At 45.5% G+C, this 16821-nt stretch overlaps 1 protein-coding gene across 3 annotated transcripts; it reads right to left on the reverse strand.

The window, feature by feature from the left end:
* Positions 1 to 3915: 3915 nt before the first annotated feature.
* Positions 3916 to 7500, reverse strand: LOC144889822 (uncharacterized). 3 transcript variants are annotated; one of them, XR_013622090.1, is made up of 5 exons: positions 6877 to 7500; positions 5421 to 5544; positions 5237 to 5306; positions 4942 to 5112; positions 3916 to 4727 (listed from the first exon to the last, which is right to left on the reverse strand). XR_013622090.1 is itself a non-coding variant. In XM_078771027.1 (5 exons), exons 1-5 carry the CDS (start codon positions 6888 to 6890, stop codon positions 4629 to 4631), a joined length of 519 nt encoding a protein of 172 aa, XP_078627153.1. In that variant the 5' UTR covers positions 6891 to 7500; the 3' UTR covers positions 3916 to 4628. The 3 variants fall into 3 exon arrangements, 2 of the variants coding, with proteins under 2 accessions (XP_078627153.1, XP_078627152.1); XM_078771027.1 differs by having other exon boundaries at positions 5421 to 5585; XM_078771026.1 differs by lacking the exon at positions 6877 to 7500 and having other exon boundaries at positions 5421 to 5808.
* Positions 7501 to 16821: the final 9321 nt, after the last annotated feature.

Below are 16821 nucleotides of genomic sequence, written 5' to 3' on the forward strand. Positions count from 1 at the left end.
ACCGCAAAGTGACCTTGACCTTTGACCTTGACCTTCAAAATTTTGTGTGCTGAAGGGTATCTCTAAAAGACTCTGATATGCGAACTTACAAGAGTTTCCAAAGGGAACTGTGCTCTACAGAGTGACCTAAACAATGCGAACTAAAGCAATACAATATACATGAAAAGTGCAGTTTTTTCGTCATAACGCCGTCAAATGACGTCACATTGTCAAACTAGTTATATGTTTGGAAAGCACTCAACAAGGGCTTCAATTTGAGGTACTACTCGATATGGTAACTGAAACTTGAAAATTTTACCTTTTGGTCAAAATTGAATGACCTTCAAAATGACCTTGAAGGTCAAGGCCGATCGACACCAAAAACTAATCAGCTGAGCGCCATACCACACTCTATATACCCACCAAGTTTGGAGATCATAAGATCAAAGTTACTCAAAAAATAAGGGTTTCGTTGACCTCCATGATTGACCGCAAAGTGACCTTGACCTTTGACCTTTGACCTTCAAAATTTTGTGTGCTGAAGGGTATCTCTATAGGACTCTGATCTGCGAAGTTACAGGAGTTTCCAATAATAACTGTGGTCTACAGAGTGATCTAAACGTGAAAAAAAAATGATTAACCACAAACAAAAAAACAAACAAAAAAACAAACAAACAAACAAACAAACATACAAGCTGACTGATACATCTTGCAAAAACTTCGTTTTGGCAAGATAAAAACAAACAAACAAACATACAAGCTGACTAATACATCTTGCAAAAACTTCGTTTTGGCAAGATAAAAATATGTCACCCACAGGGTGAACCGTATCTTGCCAAAATGTGAAAATTCCGTTTTTTCGTCATGACGTCATCAAATGACGTCATAGCGTCAAACTGTTTACAGATCTGGGAAGCACTCATCAAGGGCATTCATATGAGGTATTACTCGATATGGTACCTACGATTTCAAAATTTGACCTTGGGGTCAATAATTTTCGACCTCCAGCGCTAACCATGAAGGTCAAGGCCGATCGCCACCAAAAACTAATCAGCTGAGCGCCGGACCATATACTAGATTCACATGAAGTTTGGAGACGATCCGATCAAAGTTACTCAAAAAATTAGTGTTTCGTCGACCTCCATGATTGACCACAAAGTGACCTTGACCTTCATAATTTTGTGTGCTAAAGGGTATCTCTAAAAGACTCTGATATGCGAACTTACAAGAGTTTCCAAAGGGAACTGTGCTCTACAGAGTGACCTAAACAATGCGAACTAAAGCAATACAATATACATGAAAAGTGCAGTTTTTTCGTCATAACGCCGTCAAATGACGTCACATTGTCAAACTAGTTATATGTTTGGAAAGCACTCAACAAGGGCTTCAATTTGAGGTACTACTCGATATGGTAACTGAAACTTGAAAATTTTACCTTTTGGTCAAAATTGAATGACCTTCAAAATGACCTTGAAGGTCAAGGCCGATCGCCACCAAAAACTAATCAGCTGAGCGCCGGACCATATACTAGATTCCCATGAAGTTTGGAGACGATCCGATCAAAGTTACTCAAAAAATAAGGGTTTCGTTGACCTTCATGATTGACCGCAGTGACCTTGACCTTTGACCTTGACCTTCAAAATTTTGTGTGCTGAAGGGTATCTCTATAGGACTCTGATATGCGAAGTTACAGGAGTTTCCAATAATAACTGTGGTCTACAGAGTGATCTAAACGTGAAAAAAAAATGATTAACCACAAACAAAAAAACAAAAAAATGAACATATGTCACCCACAGGGTGAACCGTATCTTGCCATTTGACCTTGACCTTAATAATTTCGTATGGTGAATAGTATGTCTTCATGACCAACGCACATGAAATATTGAAAGATTTTGATGAGAACTGAGGAAATAATTTTTTCATGAAAATTCAGTTTTTTCGTCATGACGTCATCAAATGACGTCATAGCGTCAAACTGTTTACAGATCTGGGAAGCACTCATCAAGGGCTTCAATTTGAGGTACTACTCGATATGGTAACTGAAACTTGAAAATTTTACCTTTTGGTCAAAATTGAATGACCTTCAAAATGACCTTGAAGGTCAAGGCCGATCGACACCAAAAACTAATCAACTGAGCGCCATACCACACCCTATATACCCACCAAGTTTGGAGATCATAAGATCAAAGTTACTCAAAAAATAAGGGTTTCGTAATTTGACCTTGGGGTCAATAATTTTCGACCTCCAGCGCTAACCATGAAGGTCAAGGCCGATCGCCACCAAAAACTAATCAGCTGAGCGCCGGACCATATACTAGATTCCCATGAAGTTTGGAGACGATCCGATCAAAGTTACTCAAAAAATAAGGGTTTCGTTGACCTCCATGATTGACCGCAAAGTGACCTTGACCTTTGACCTTGACCTTCAAAATTTTGTGTGCTGAAGGGTATCTCTATAGGACTCTCATATGCGAAGTTACAGGAGTTTCCAATAATAACTGTGGTCTACAGAGTGATCTAAACGTGAAAAAAAAATGATTAACCACAAACAAAAAAACAAAAAAACAAAAAAACAAACAAACATACAAGCTGACTGATACATCTAGCAAAAACTTCGTTTTGGCAAGATAACAAACAAACAAACATACAAGCTGACTAATACATCTTGCAAAAACTTCGTTTTGGCAAGATAATAATGACTCATAGGAAGATATTGTTTTAAAAATTTACTGAGATGTCTTCACTTTCAGGGAGGAGATTTAAACGAGAAAGTGGGGATAAAGAAGAAGAAGAAGGAAAAGATTATGTGGTTGATGATGTTGGTGTTATTGACTTTAGTTAGTTTTATTTGTAAATAAATGGAGGCGAGAGTGAAGGCATTCCTAAGGATTCTTTATGTTTTAAAAATCAAGATAGAAATGTATATGTTGAAAACCAAAAAGGTTTTGGCACTATGTAGGACTTTTTCTCATAAATAAATATGAGTTATTGTCTCAAATGTAAAAAGAAAACTAAATCTAAAAATATCTCATGTTAAAGCTAAAAATAGAGTTTATCAAAAAGGAATATGTCAAATGTGTGGCTCTAAAAAGTGCCAATTCATCTCTCCTAAAAGTGGAGGAGACATACAAAAGTTTCTGTCAGGAAGTAAATTTACAACAACTGGAATTCCAGGGGAATTCCACCTTCCAGGGTATTCTTTCTGTGGTCCAGGAACAAACTTGGATAAAAAATTAGATGAGGCTGACAATCCTAAACCTTGGTCTACACATATAAATAGGGTTGATGAAGTGTGTATGAAACATGATATTGCTTATGGAAATACCACTACATTGGATGAAAAACATGAAGCAGACAGAGAAATGTTGTATAATTTGTCTTCGATACTAAATCCTACGTTGAGAGAGAAAGTTGATAGGTTTATTGTGAAAAAAATGATAAGTGCTAAATTGAAACTTGGTCTTGGTTATTCCTCAAAAAACTATGAGGCTCTAATGATGTCATCAAGACTGAGGAGCTTTTGGCTGAAGAATTACACAAACCCATAATCACCAAGTTTAAAAGAAGGAAGGTTTATTCCAAAGACACTGACCACATATGGTCCGCTGATTTAATTTAATTGAATAATGATAGGGGATACAGGTATGCTTTAACCGTTATTGATTTGAGGAGTAGATTTGCCTGGGTTGTTCCTTTAAAAAATAAAAGGGGTGATACTTTAATGTTAGCCTTTAAGCTAATATTTGATAGGGATAAAAGGAAACCAAAGAAGTTATGGACTGATGAGGGAACAGAGTTCTTCAACAAAATATTTATGAAATTTATTAAGGGGGAGGGTATTAAATTATACAGCACCTTTAATGAAGGAAAAGCAGTTATTGAGCGTTTTAATCGCACTTTGAAAGAGAAACTATATAAAAAATTCACACAACTCGGTTCTCAACAGTGGGTATATTTAATTCAGGATATTGTAGATAATTACAATAATACAGTTCATTCATCAACAAAATCAAAACCGTCAGAATCATTTACAAAATTAGAATATGAAAAGGAGATTAATTTGAGAAAACCCAAGTTCAAAGTTGGTGATATTGTAAGAATATACAGATGGAAAAGCCATTTTGAGAAAGGTTATACAAAAAATGGACAAATGAATTATTTTAAATCGTTGATGTAATGGATACAGTCCCTTGGACCTACAAATTATTTGATTTAAATGGAGAAGAAATCTTGGGTTCATTTTACTCAAGAATTACAAAAAACAATGATAAACCATTAAGCAACAACCATCCATACTTTTATCCACCCCACCCAGATTAGGTAATTTAATTACTAGTAAAAAAAATAACAAAAAATAAATATATATCATAAGCCACGCCCACACAGACCACACCCATCATCCCCCACTGCTCTGTGCGCCCCCACTCTTGACCCTCCACCCCCTCATCCCACCCCCACCTTCCCCACACACACAAGGGGAGGGGAGGGGTGGGATGAGGGGGGCAAAGGGTCGTTGGCAGGGACGCACTTTCCCTTCTTTTTTCCTTTATTCTCTTTTTGTAATTAATTTTTAAATAATTCTGGACAAAGCAAATATAACCATATATAAATATTGAAAACATAAAAATCTTTATATTATTAAAACATTTTTATTGAGGTATATATTCAACTTCTCCCCAGCACAAGCCATCAATTTCTCCCCAGCACAATTCAAATACAGCAGATGTCTTCAGATTTTGAATCTCTTTCTGTTAAAGACAAGAGGGGAGAGAAAATATTAAGGTGAAGCAAGGAGAGGATATGTTATATATGAAGATATGAGGATATGAAGGATATGAAGGATATGAAGGACATGAGCATTGTGATTATGAAATGATATGAGCATTGTGAATTGAGATATGAGCATTGCGATTACATCAACGATTTTAAATAATGAGCATTATGAATCACACACACACATACCTCTAAAAAAAAATCAAGCTTTGTGTCAATGCCGTCGAGTTGAAAATTTAGGGTATCACAGGTTGGCAGGAAATAACCACTCTTGGGTAAATCATAAGCATCCCACTCATAGTCGTGGCCATCGAGGTCGTGATCGTGGTTGTGGTCATCGATCTCAACAGGTGTTGTATTCTGTTTGAAAAACGAAATAAAAACATGAGGAGAAATTATTAAAAGATACATCGTATTGGCAATGAATAAATAAATGTCAGCTCCCGTTTATTGGTGCCAGTCAGAGAGATGAATAATGAATTACCAGGGGTATACTCTGATGGTCATTTTGGACAAGAGACAAAATCTCATCTGTGTCTTCTTCGAGGTTAATACTACAGACAAAAAAAAGAGAAATTACTTCGTTGAAGGAAGCCAGACAAAACATCACACACACACATTCTAAGGCAGCCTCATTTAACATCAACGTATTTTATTTTGTACCATACCTTCCACATGAATCTTCTAAGAACGGTGAAACATTGAATTCATTCAGAGACCTCCATCTCCGAGGCAAGTTGTTCAAACCCGTATTCAGTTCGTTGTGAAACTCTTGAGAAACGACTTGAAATTCTGCCAGGGCCTCATGAAAGTCATTCACAATATTTGAATTGCTGTAATGAAGAGGAAAATATATCATGAGTCATAAAATTAATCACATACAAAGCTCTCGTTAGTTTAACACCAAACGAAACCAATATCCTGGTGAGTATTCTTCATCAGAGGAAAGACTGGAATAAGACAAGCTCATCTTCATTCGCAATGTTTAAAACGGCACGGCAACACGGCTTAAATAATGAACAAAATGTATTTCGGGGAAGTGAACTGCCTGTCAGCATTTGGGGAAATTCAGGGCGTGTGTGTGAAAAACAGGAAACAAGACAATGAGAACTCCTGGGAAGTTATCCAAGTGAAACAACATGTCATTTCTCAAAAGTAAGCGATTAATTAGAAAAGGTTCGAGTATGGTAGCCTTGGTATATAAATGGAAAACAAAATGAATGTGAAAAATATCAAATAAGTCTTATTGAAAAGGCAACTGGTAAAAAAGTTCACAAAACAAATAAGAGAATTAATTTAAATACCGGTGAGTTGGAGGAGATGGTGAAGAGAGTTGGAGGAGAATTAAATTATTTCCTACGCATAAACAAATATTTGTAGGATCGATGTTTGAGTGGGCCAAAGATGATCTGCCAGATGATATGTATAAGGACCGGTGCTCAGTGTCAATAGTAGAAGGATCATAGGTTCAGAAGGCGAGAAGGATCATAGGTCCATAAGGTTAAATGTTAGGAGGTTCATAAGGGAGTAGGGGTAGCAGTAATGGGAAATGAAGAAAAGTGAGGGTGAGGAAAATTTACATGTAAGTGAATGGAGATTTGGGGGTGTCCCAGGAACAACATTTATCATCTACTCGTGACAGTGTGTGTGTGTGTGTGTGTGTGTGTGTGTGTGTGTGTGTGTGTGTGTGTGTGTGTGTGTGTGTATATATATATATATATATATATATATATATATATATATATATATATATATATATATATAAATAATCGGGAGATTAAATAAGACGCGGACGTAGCTTCAGGACAGTCGATCTTTAATTCTCGACAAGCTTTCGACCAACAAAGGTCTTCTTCTTAGTCGTCCCCAAGTTCAGCGGAAGAACTTGAAGAACTTCCGGTGGGTAACATAACCCCACTATGTACCCACCGTTAGATCGTATGTCGTGGAAGTGTATAATTATTCCCATGACGAGGGGTGGGGTTATGTTAATTAGTTAAGGATTAATGGTAAATCCCCTGTATGCAATTGCCTCTGTTATTTCCCCTCTGTTCTTTCCGAAACTGCACACACACACGTAGCCAAGCCAGCAATCATGCATTAAGACACTACATAAAAACTAACCTGAAACAGGCCATTGAGCACCACCAATGATACCACCGACCTGGTGATCACAAAGGCACAGGAGGGGTGTGAGGCCATGCCCTGAAGAACAATTGATCAGGACACCAAGAGCGACGAGATGGCACTATTCACAAGAATTCATTCACAAGAATGCTTCTCACCGAATCATAAGAATGCTACTCACGAATTCATGAGAATGCTACTCACTCATTCATGAGAATGCCACTCACTGATTATCAGATGACAGTTTAGTTTATCAGATGCAATGTCATGTTTTTCTCAATTTGCAGCACCTCCGAAAGACCTTCACATGGATCTACCCAGGAGCCCACTCCATATTGATGTTGAAGTGTGCACGTGGTGCAATGTTATCGACATACACCCGATCAACGACGTGCAAATTAACTGGTTCCTCGGGAACACTTCAAATCCACTTGACGCATATCGTGAAAATTACTCATCCAGCAGAATCTCAAGTGAACTATGCTTTACCCCAAAGGCTGCCCATCATGACCAGCAACTCATCTGCCAAGTAGGACTCATCCCACATGGACGTACTGGCCTATCCATCGTACGCACTACAACGGCATCTATAAATATAAAAGGTGGTATTTCATCCACACTTTGCACCTCTATTTGACGTAGTTCATCCTCCTTGGTATATGAATACTATTGTGCTTTGGGATTCTTGATTCAGAACATATGCAACATTTTCTCTTGAGAACCTACTGTATGCAAAACCATGCTTGAACACCACTTCTTCACCATCTGACGGTTATCCTTTCCTTATTGGCCTGGCAGGATGGCCTAGCATGTCGATTTTTTGTCAAGTATGTTTGTTGGACATTTCCTTCTTTTGGTCGAAGCCATATTCCTGCAAAATAAAGAGAAGGAGGGGGGGAAAAGAGAGAGAGGGAAAAAGAGAGAGAGGCAAAAAGAGAGAGGGAAAAAGAGAGAGAAAAAGAGGGAAAAAGAGAGGGAAAAAGAGAGAGGGAAAAGAGAGAGGGAAAAAGGGAGAGAGAAAAAGGGAGAGAGAAAAAGAGAGAGAGAAAAAGAGAGAGAGAAAAAGAGAGAGAAAAAGAGAAAGGGGAGGGGAAAAGGGGAAGAGAGGGGAGAAAGGAGAACAGAGAGAGGGAAGGGAGAGGAGCAAGATGAGGGGGAGAGAGAGGGGAGAGGGGAGAGGGGAAGGGTGCGGGAGAGCAACGCCTCACCAAACATTGCTATAAACTCTGGGAGGAGGTGGGAGAAGGCGAGAGAGGTTGGAGTGGAGTTCTGCAATTTATTAGGAGGGGGAAGAGTGAGGAGTGCACGGGGGAAGAGTGAGGTTTGGACAGAGAAAGAGAGAGAAATGGGAAGGGAGGGGTTGAGTGGGTGGGACAGGGGAGTGGGAGGGTAGAAAAGGTGAGGGGGTGGAGAGGGAGTTAGCCAAGAGAATGATATGCTATGTTTTGAATGTAATATGCTATGACACCCGCAGACTCTTGTCTTGATCCTAATTGTAAAATTTTAACTGCGGAAATTGAGCGTTGAGGCTCAGTCGGGTTAAAAATCCAGGGTTAAAAGATCCAGGGTTAAAAATTACTATTCTTCTCGTCTTCTTTCTTTCTCTTGAGGAGTTTCAGTTGCTTTGGATGCAGCCATTCCTGCTGCATTTGCTTCTTGCTTTATGCTGTTGAAGAGGAAGGCTGCTCTGGATGTAGCTTTTGTCAAGTTTGCTTGTTGGACATTTCCTTCTTTTGGTCGAAGCCATATTCCTGCAAAATAAAGAGAGGAGGGGGGAAGAGAGAGAGAGAGAGAGAGAGAGAGAGAGAGAGAGAGAGAGAGAGAGAGAGAGAGAGAGAGAGAGAGAGAGAGAGAGAGAGAGAGAGAGACAGAGACAGAGACAGAGACAGAAGGAGGGAGCAAGGAGGGGGGAGACAGAGGAAGGGTGGGGAGATCAACGCCTCACCAAACGTCACTCTGAACTCCGGGAGGAGGTGGGAGCAACCGAGAAAGGTCGGAGGACAGTGCTGCAATTTATTCGGAGGGGGAAGAGCAAGGAGTGGACAGAGAAAGAGAGAGATGGGAGGGGGGTGGGGGGTGGTTGGGGGAGGGTAGAAAAGGAGAGAGGGGTGGAGAAGAAGTTAACCAAGAGAATGATATGCTATGTTATGAGAATGATATGTTATGACACCTGTAGACACTTGTCTTGAGCAAAAAATTTCAATTTAAACTGTGGAAATGAGCTTATAGCAGCAGTTCCCACTTACAAAAAAGTGTACTCTGGGCGTCCATGGACGTCTCTAAGCAATGTTCATACCTTTATTCGTCCCCTACCGGTGTACACTGGAGGGGACTATAGGTTTGCACGCCGTCCTTCCGTCTGTCAGTCCGTCACGCAAAGAACAGCTTTCCGGACTTTTCTTCTAAATGCTTAATGCTAATGATTTCAAACTTGTGTTACATATTTATGTGAATGTATGTGAATTACCATTCAGGTCTTTGCTTATCCATGGGTAGTAGATTAAGGGTTGTTGTGGTTGGAGGGTCAGGAGCCCTTCTGAAAAAGTGTCCGGAAACGGAAGTGACCGGAAACGGAAAAAAAAAAGACACGAGGAAGAAAAGCGACGAGTATTCTTCTTCCTCGCCCCGCTCCGACGAAAGGTGGGATCGACCTTGCGCCGCGTGGAAAAGCGGCGTTCCGAAGCCCGTCTGGCGAGAGGAGTTACCGGGACGTGTACCTACCCGGTGGAGACGTCAAGTTGACGTGGGGCCGTGCATCGACCCCGCGTCTGGCACCGTTCGCGGCACCGTCTAAACAGACGCGTACGGGTCGCACGTTGGGACCTAACACGCCTTGCAAGCGGCGTGGGGCTTTTGGCTTGCTTTATCATACCCGCTTCGCGTGGCCACGAGGGGCTGCAGCCGCGGTGCCTGGTACGATACCTGCCCGGTGGAAACACGTCCACCCGGGGTTCGTTCAACCGCCCGAGTGCGGCGACGCCGACCATCATCTTGGTCAGGAGGGGCCCAGAGACATTGTGAGGGGCAGAGACAAAAGGGGGTCGTGAGTACCGAAAGGGGACACACCTATATAAGATGGCCATCTTAAACCTCTAGGGGATTGATTGATTGTTGAGTGTGAATTGTTGATGGTTGTTTGTTGTTGATTGCTCGGGGAATATATCCGTGATTGTATCCTTGAAATTGTATGATATCCTTACCCTGGAAATATATCATTGAACATCAGTTTCTCTTGGGTGGAATTCATAGGGATTGCGTTGCGAAAGCGCATATATAATACTACTTTCTGGCGAAGGTCCTCTCACGGTCCGGGGGTCACCGAGACCAGGTAGTCACCGAGGGGACCACGTAACAGAATTGGGGGCTCGTCCAAATTACGATTTGTGGATTCGCAATTGGGTCTACGTCCGGGATCTAAAAGTGTATTTGTATAAAATAATAAAATAATATTTTTATTAATTAAAATTTATTAATTAAGTATTAATTGGTAAATTTTTGGGGAAATTTCATAGGGATTGTCAGCACAGGGGGACCGCGAGGGAAAGACAGCACAGTAATATAATACCGAGTGTTCATACAAATGTGTTATACTTGTGACTCGCGCACCTCTCATATATCTAACATGTACGTAACTACAAGGATGTAATGACAATATAGCTTTAGAACAGACATGTTGTTCAAGGTAATTTGTCCAGCAATTTATGTATTTACGATTTTAGTCTAACTCCAATAGCTGATTATTTATTTGCATAAATGTATTGCTCGGTATTATGCTGTGCGAGTCGTATTTGCGCAAAAGTCAAACACTGTATATGTCTTGCCTCGGGTCCTAATTCTATTGCATATGGTCCAATGAACCACTAAAATAAAAATGGTACTTTTGCAAAGTCGTTCCCCCAAAAATTGCTAAGCTGCCTAACTAATAAGAGTGCCTTTGGATTATCTGATATTTGGGATACCATTCCACTTCTTGGTTCATGAATGGTTTGGAGAAAAGAAGCATTTACCATTGATGTTAATCATCAAGTATCCAACATGGGAACAAATTGAATGGTGCAAACCAGTTCCATTTTGAATGCTGCGGTAAACATCAGCTGTGGTCTGAGGAATATCAGGCGATCTCACATTCCGAGACCACATCTTCGGTTACATACACCTCAATAAGTTTGAAATATATATCTTTTTACTTTTCACGGGAGGGGATGGGTTTTATGGGATGCCAGGGGGGGTGAGGAGGGTACCGGGTGCCCCCTGGATCCACCCCTCATTGGTGTCCCAAATGAACTTAGCCTCCTCTGCTCATCCTCGGTATTCTTACCTTCAAGCTTGTGATGGAGGACGTGGGGTGCGACGAAAGAGGCGTTTATTAATGCGATGAAAGAACCGCCACAGAAGGCCGCGATGTTTTTTCGACTTCTTGTCCTGCACAGAAAAATAATTAATCAGTTAAATCATCTTGTAAGATGAAGTTAAAAAATAAACCGACTTGAACACCTGGAGGGATGTATTGTTGTTCCATTAATCTTTTGCAAAAATCACTTTAAGAGGATGGAACTACCACATCTGGTACATCATAAAGCTTTCTCCTTCCTCATGCTGAAAACTTTTGTTTTTGCATTTTTTTAAGAAGTTGACTATATAATACAGAAACAACGAGGCAAGGGGATGCACTGATTATAGCAGTTTATACGTAGTGTGTTCAAAAAGTATCCGACCTTTATTTTTTGTGCGTAAAAAAAAAGAAGCTAGGGAGGCGTTGATTGGTGCACGTATGTAGGCGATCCTAATGCACATGCGTGAATTTTTTCACACCTGCAGAAGCTGTCATCCGACGGCAGACCGCCGATGAGTGAGGACATGTAAGCGAGCGCCGTCGGATTTTCGTTTTTGACAAAATGATGGAAAAACTTGAACAACACTACTGCATCAAATTTTGAGTTTCATCAAACTTGCATCAAAACTGCAACTTGGTTTCTGGGTCGTACCCATAAACCCAGGACTCATCGCCAGTGATCACTGTGTTGAGGAAGCTGGGATCGCTGTTCACAGTCTCCAGCATGTCCTGTGCGATCTCCAAACAGAGTTGCTTCTGCTCAATCGTTAGCAGCTTTGGTACGAACTTCGCTGAGATTCTCCTAAAGCCCAAATCCTCCTTCATAATGGAATGAACGGTGTTGAATCTTGCGGATCGTTTCCACTTGGGAATCGCCAAGCTTTACACAAAATTTGATGCAGTAGCGTTGTTCAAGTTTTTCCGTCATTTTGTCAAAAACGAAAATCCGACGGCGCTCGCTTACATGTCCTCACTCATCGGCGGTCTGCCGTCGAATGACAGCTTCTGCAGGTGTGAAAAAATTCACGCATGTGCATTAGGATCGCCTACATACGTGCACCAATCAACGCCTCCCTAGCTTCTTTTTTTTTACGCACGAAAAATAAAGGTCGGATACTGTTTGAACACAGTAGTATATTTTCATAAAATTACATTTTCAGGACTGGCAGAGTACTTTTAAAGGTGTGTACACGACCTTCAACTTGCTCTGCCAGGGTTTAAATGTCAAACAAGTTATGAAAGGTCACCCTGGTGTTTCGCATGTGGCTTTTTTTTTTTTGTATACCGAATCGAGGCTCGTGAAAGAGCTGACAACCTCGAGGGAAAGACAGTAGAGGGCGACCGCGAGGGAAAGACAGCACAGGGGGACCGCGAGGGAAAGACAGCACAGGGGGACCGCGAGGGAAAGACAGTACAGGGGGACCACGAGGGAAAGACAGCACAGAGGGACCGCGAGGGAAAGACAGCACAGGAGGACCGCGAGGGAAAGACAGCACAGGGGGACCGCGAGGGAAAAACAGCACATGGGGACCGCGAGGGAAAGACAGCACATGGGGACCGCGAGGGAAAGACAGCACAGGGGGACCGCGAGGGAAAGACAGCACAGGGGGACCGCGAGGGAAAGACAGCACAGGGGGACCGCGAGGGAAAGACAGCACAGAGGGACCGCGAGGGAAAGACAGCACAGGAGGACCGCGAGGGAAAGACAGCACAGGGGGACCGTGAGGGAAAGACAGCACATGGGGACCGCAAGGGAAAGACAGCACATGGGGACCGCGAGGGAAAGACAGCACAGGGGGACCGCGAGGGAAAGACAGCACAGGGGGACCGCGAGGGAAAGACAGCACAGGGGGACCGCGAGGGAAAGACAGCACAGGGGGACCGCGAGGGAAAGACAGCACAGGGGGACCGCGAGGGAAAGACAGCACAGGGGGACCGCGAGGGAAAGACAGCACAGGGGGACCGCGAGGGAAAGACAGCACAGGGGGACCGCGAGGGAAAGACAGCACAGGGGGACCGCGAGGGAAAGACAGCACAGGGGGACCGCGAGGGAAAGACAGCACAGGGGGACCGCGAGGGAAAGACAGCACAGGGGGACCGCGAGGGAAAGACAGCACAGGGGGACCGCGAGGGAAAGACAGCACATGGGGACCGCGAGGGAAAGACAGCACAGGGGGACCGCGAGGGAAAGACAGCACAGGGGAACCGCGAGGGAAAGACAGCACAGGGGGACCGCGAGGGAAAGACAGCACAGGGGGACCGCGAGGGAAAGACAGCACAGGGGGACCGCGAGGGAAAGACAGCACAGGGGGACCGCGAGGGAAAGACAGCACAGGGGGACCGCGAGGGAAAGACAGCACAGGGGGACCGCGAGGGAAAGACAGCACAGGGGGACCGCAAGGAAAGACAGCACAGGGGCGACCGCAAGGGAAAGACAGCACAGGGGGACCGCGAGGGAAAGACAGCACAGGGGACGCGAGGGAAAGACAGCACAGGGGGACCACGAGGGAAAGACAGCACAGGGGGACCGCGAGGGAAAGACAGCACAGGGGGATCGCGAGGAAAAGACAGCACAGGGGGACCGCGAGGGAAAGACAGCACATGGGGACCGCGAGGGAAAGACAGCACAGGGGGACCGCGAGGGAAAGACAGCACAGGGGGACCGCGAGGGAAAGACAGCACAGGGGGACCGCGAGGGAAAGACAGCACAGGGGGACCGCGAGGGAAAGACAGCACAGGGGGACCGCGAGGGAAAGACAGCACAGGGGGACCGTGAGGGAAAGACAGCACAGGGGGACCGCGAGGGAAAGACAGCACAGGGGGACCGCGAGGGAAAGACAGCACAGGGGGACCACGAGGGAAAGACAGCACAGGGGGACCGCGAGGGAAAGACAGCACAGGGGGACCGCGAGGGAAAGACAGCACAGGGGGACCGCGAGGGAAAGACAGCACAGGGGGACCGCGAGGGAAAAGACAGCACAGGGGGACCGCGAGGGAAAGACAGCACAGGGGGACCGCGAGGGAAAGACAGCACAGGGGGACCGCGAGGGAAAGACAGCACAGGGGGACCGCGAGGGAAAGACAGCACAGGGGGACCGCAAGGAAAGACAGCACAGGGGGACCGCGAGGGAAAGACAGCACAGGGGGACCGCGAGGGAAAGACAGCACAGGGGGACCGCGAGGGAAAGACAGCACATGGGGACCGCGAGGGAAAGACAGCACAGGGGGACCGCGAGGGAAAGACAGCACAGGGGGACCGCGAGGGAAAGACAGCACAGGGGGACCGCGAGGGAAAGACAGCACAGGGGGACCGCGAGGGAAAGACAGCACAGGGGGACCGCGAGGGAAAGACAGCACAGGGGGACCGCGAGGGAAAGACAGCACAGGGGGACCGCGAGGGAAAGACAGCACAGGGGGACCGCAAGGGAAAGACAGCACAGGGGGACCGCGAGGGAAAGACAGCACAGGGGGACCGCGAGGGAAAGACAGCACAGGGGGACCGCGAGGGAAAGACAGCACAGGGGGACCGCGAGGGAAAGACAGCACAGGGGGACCGCGAGGGAAAGACAGCACAGGGGGACCGCGAGGGAAAGACAGCACAGGGGGATCGCGAGGGAAAGACAGCACAGGGGGACCGCGAGGAAAAGACAGCACAGGGGGACCGCGAGGGAAAGACAGCACATGGGGACCGCGAGGGAAAGACAGCACAGGGGGACCGCGAGGGAAAGACAGCACAGGGGGACCGCGAGGGAAAGACAGCACAGGGGGACCGCGAGGGAAAGACAGCACAGGGGGACCGCGAGGGAAAGACAGCACAGGGGGACCGCGAGGTAAAGACAGCACAGGGGGACCGCGAGGGAAAGACAGCACAGGGGGACCGCGAGGGAAAGACAGCACAGGGGGACCGTGAGGGAAAGACAGCACAGGGGGACCGCGAGGGAAAGACAGCACAGGGGGACCGCGAGGGAAAGACAGCACAGGGGGGCCGCGAGGGAAAGACAGCACAGGGGGACCGCGAGGGAAAGACAGCACAGGGGGACCGCGAGGGAAAGACAGCACAGGGGGACCGCGAGGGAAAGACAGCACAGGGGGACCACGAGGGAAAGACAGCACAGGGGGACCGCGAGGGAAAGACAGCACAGGGGGACCGCGAGGGAAAGACAGCACAGGGGGGCCGCGAGGGAAAGACAGCACAGGGGGACCGCGAGGGAAAGACAGCGCAGGGGGACCACGAGGGAAAGACAGCGCAGGGGGACTGCGGGGGAAAGACAGCGCAGGGGGACCGCGGGGGAAAGACAGCGCAGGGGGACCGCGGGGGAAAGACAGCGCAGGGGGACCGCGGGGGAAAGACAGCACAGGGGGACCGCGGGGGAAAGACAGCACAGGGGGACCGCGGGGGAAAGACAGCACAGGGGGACCGCGGGGGAAAGACAGCACAGGGGGACCGCGGGGGAAAGACAGCACAGGGGGACCGCGGGGGAGAGACAGCACAGGGGGACCACGAGGGAAAGACTGTACAGGGGGACCGCGAGGGAAAGACAGCACAGGGGGACCACGGGGGAAAGACAGCACAGGGGGACCGCGAGGGAAAGACAGCACAGGGGGACCGCGAGGGAAAGACAGCACAGGGGGACCGCGAGGGAAAGACAGCACAGGGGGACCGCGAGGGAAAGACAGCACAGGGGGACCGCGAGGGAAAGACAGCACAGGGGGACCATGAGGGAAAGACTGTACAGGGGGACCGCGAGGGAAAGACAGCACAGGGGGACCACAAGGGAAAGACAGCACAGGGGGACCACGGGGGAAAGACAGCACAGGGGGACCGCGAGGGAAAGACAGCACAGGGGGACCACGAGGGAAAGACTGTACAGGGGGACCGCGAGGGAAAGACAGCACAGGGGGACCGCGAGGGAAAGACAGTACTTCAGTTGAATGTCAGGCCAGGGCAGTTCAATGTCCTCCCAAAGACAAAATAACTCCTTTCCTGACCTCACAGAGAGGTGGGAATAACAGAGGCCATTGAAAAATTAGAGAGATAAAGCCGACTTTTCGGGATATCATGCTTTTGTTGTTTCTCCTACAAAGGACATCCTCACACTAAAATATGCAATTTGGTGTCTGTCAGTCTGTCTGACGATTTTTTTTACTGTGATACATTCAATTACTTATCCAATCTGAACCAAACTTGACAGGAGGATGAAGGTTGCAGCAAATTCATCTGCCCCCCCTCCCCAAGGGTGTTTTCTCCAACAAGGGGGTTTCCCTGCCAATGGGGTTGCGTTATAAATATATCGTTTATTTATATATATATATATATATATATATATATATATATATATATATATATATATATATATATATATATATATATATATATATACACATATCTATATATATATATATATATACATATCTATATATATATATATATATATATATATATATACATATCTATATATATATATATATATACATATCTATATATATATCTATATATATATATATATCTATACATCTATATATATATATATATATCTATATATATATCTATATATATATATATATCTATATACAGTGGAACCTTGACTTACGAGTGCCCCAACTTACGA

The sequence above is a fragment of the Myxine glutinosa genome, chromosome 1, assembly GCF_964187855.1.
Source record: "Myxine glutinosa chromosome 1, kmMyxGlut1.1, whole genome shotgun sequence".
NCBI lineage: Eukaryota > Metazoa > Chordata > Myxini > Myxiniformes > Myxinidae > Myxine > Myxine glutinosa.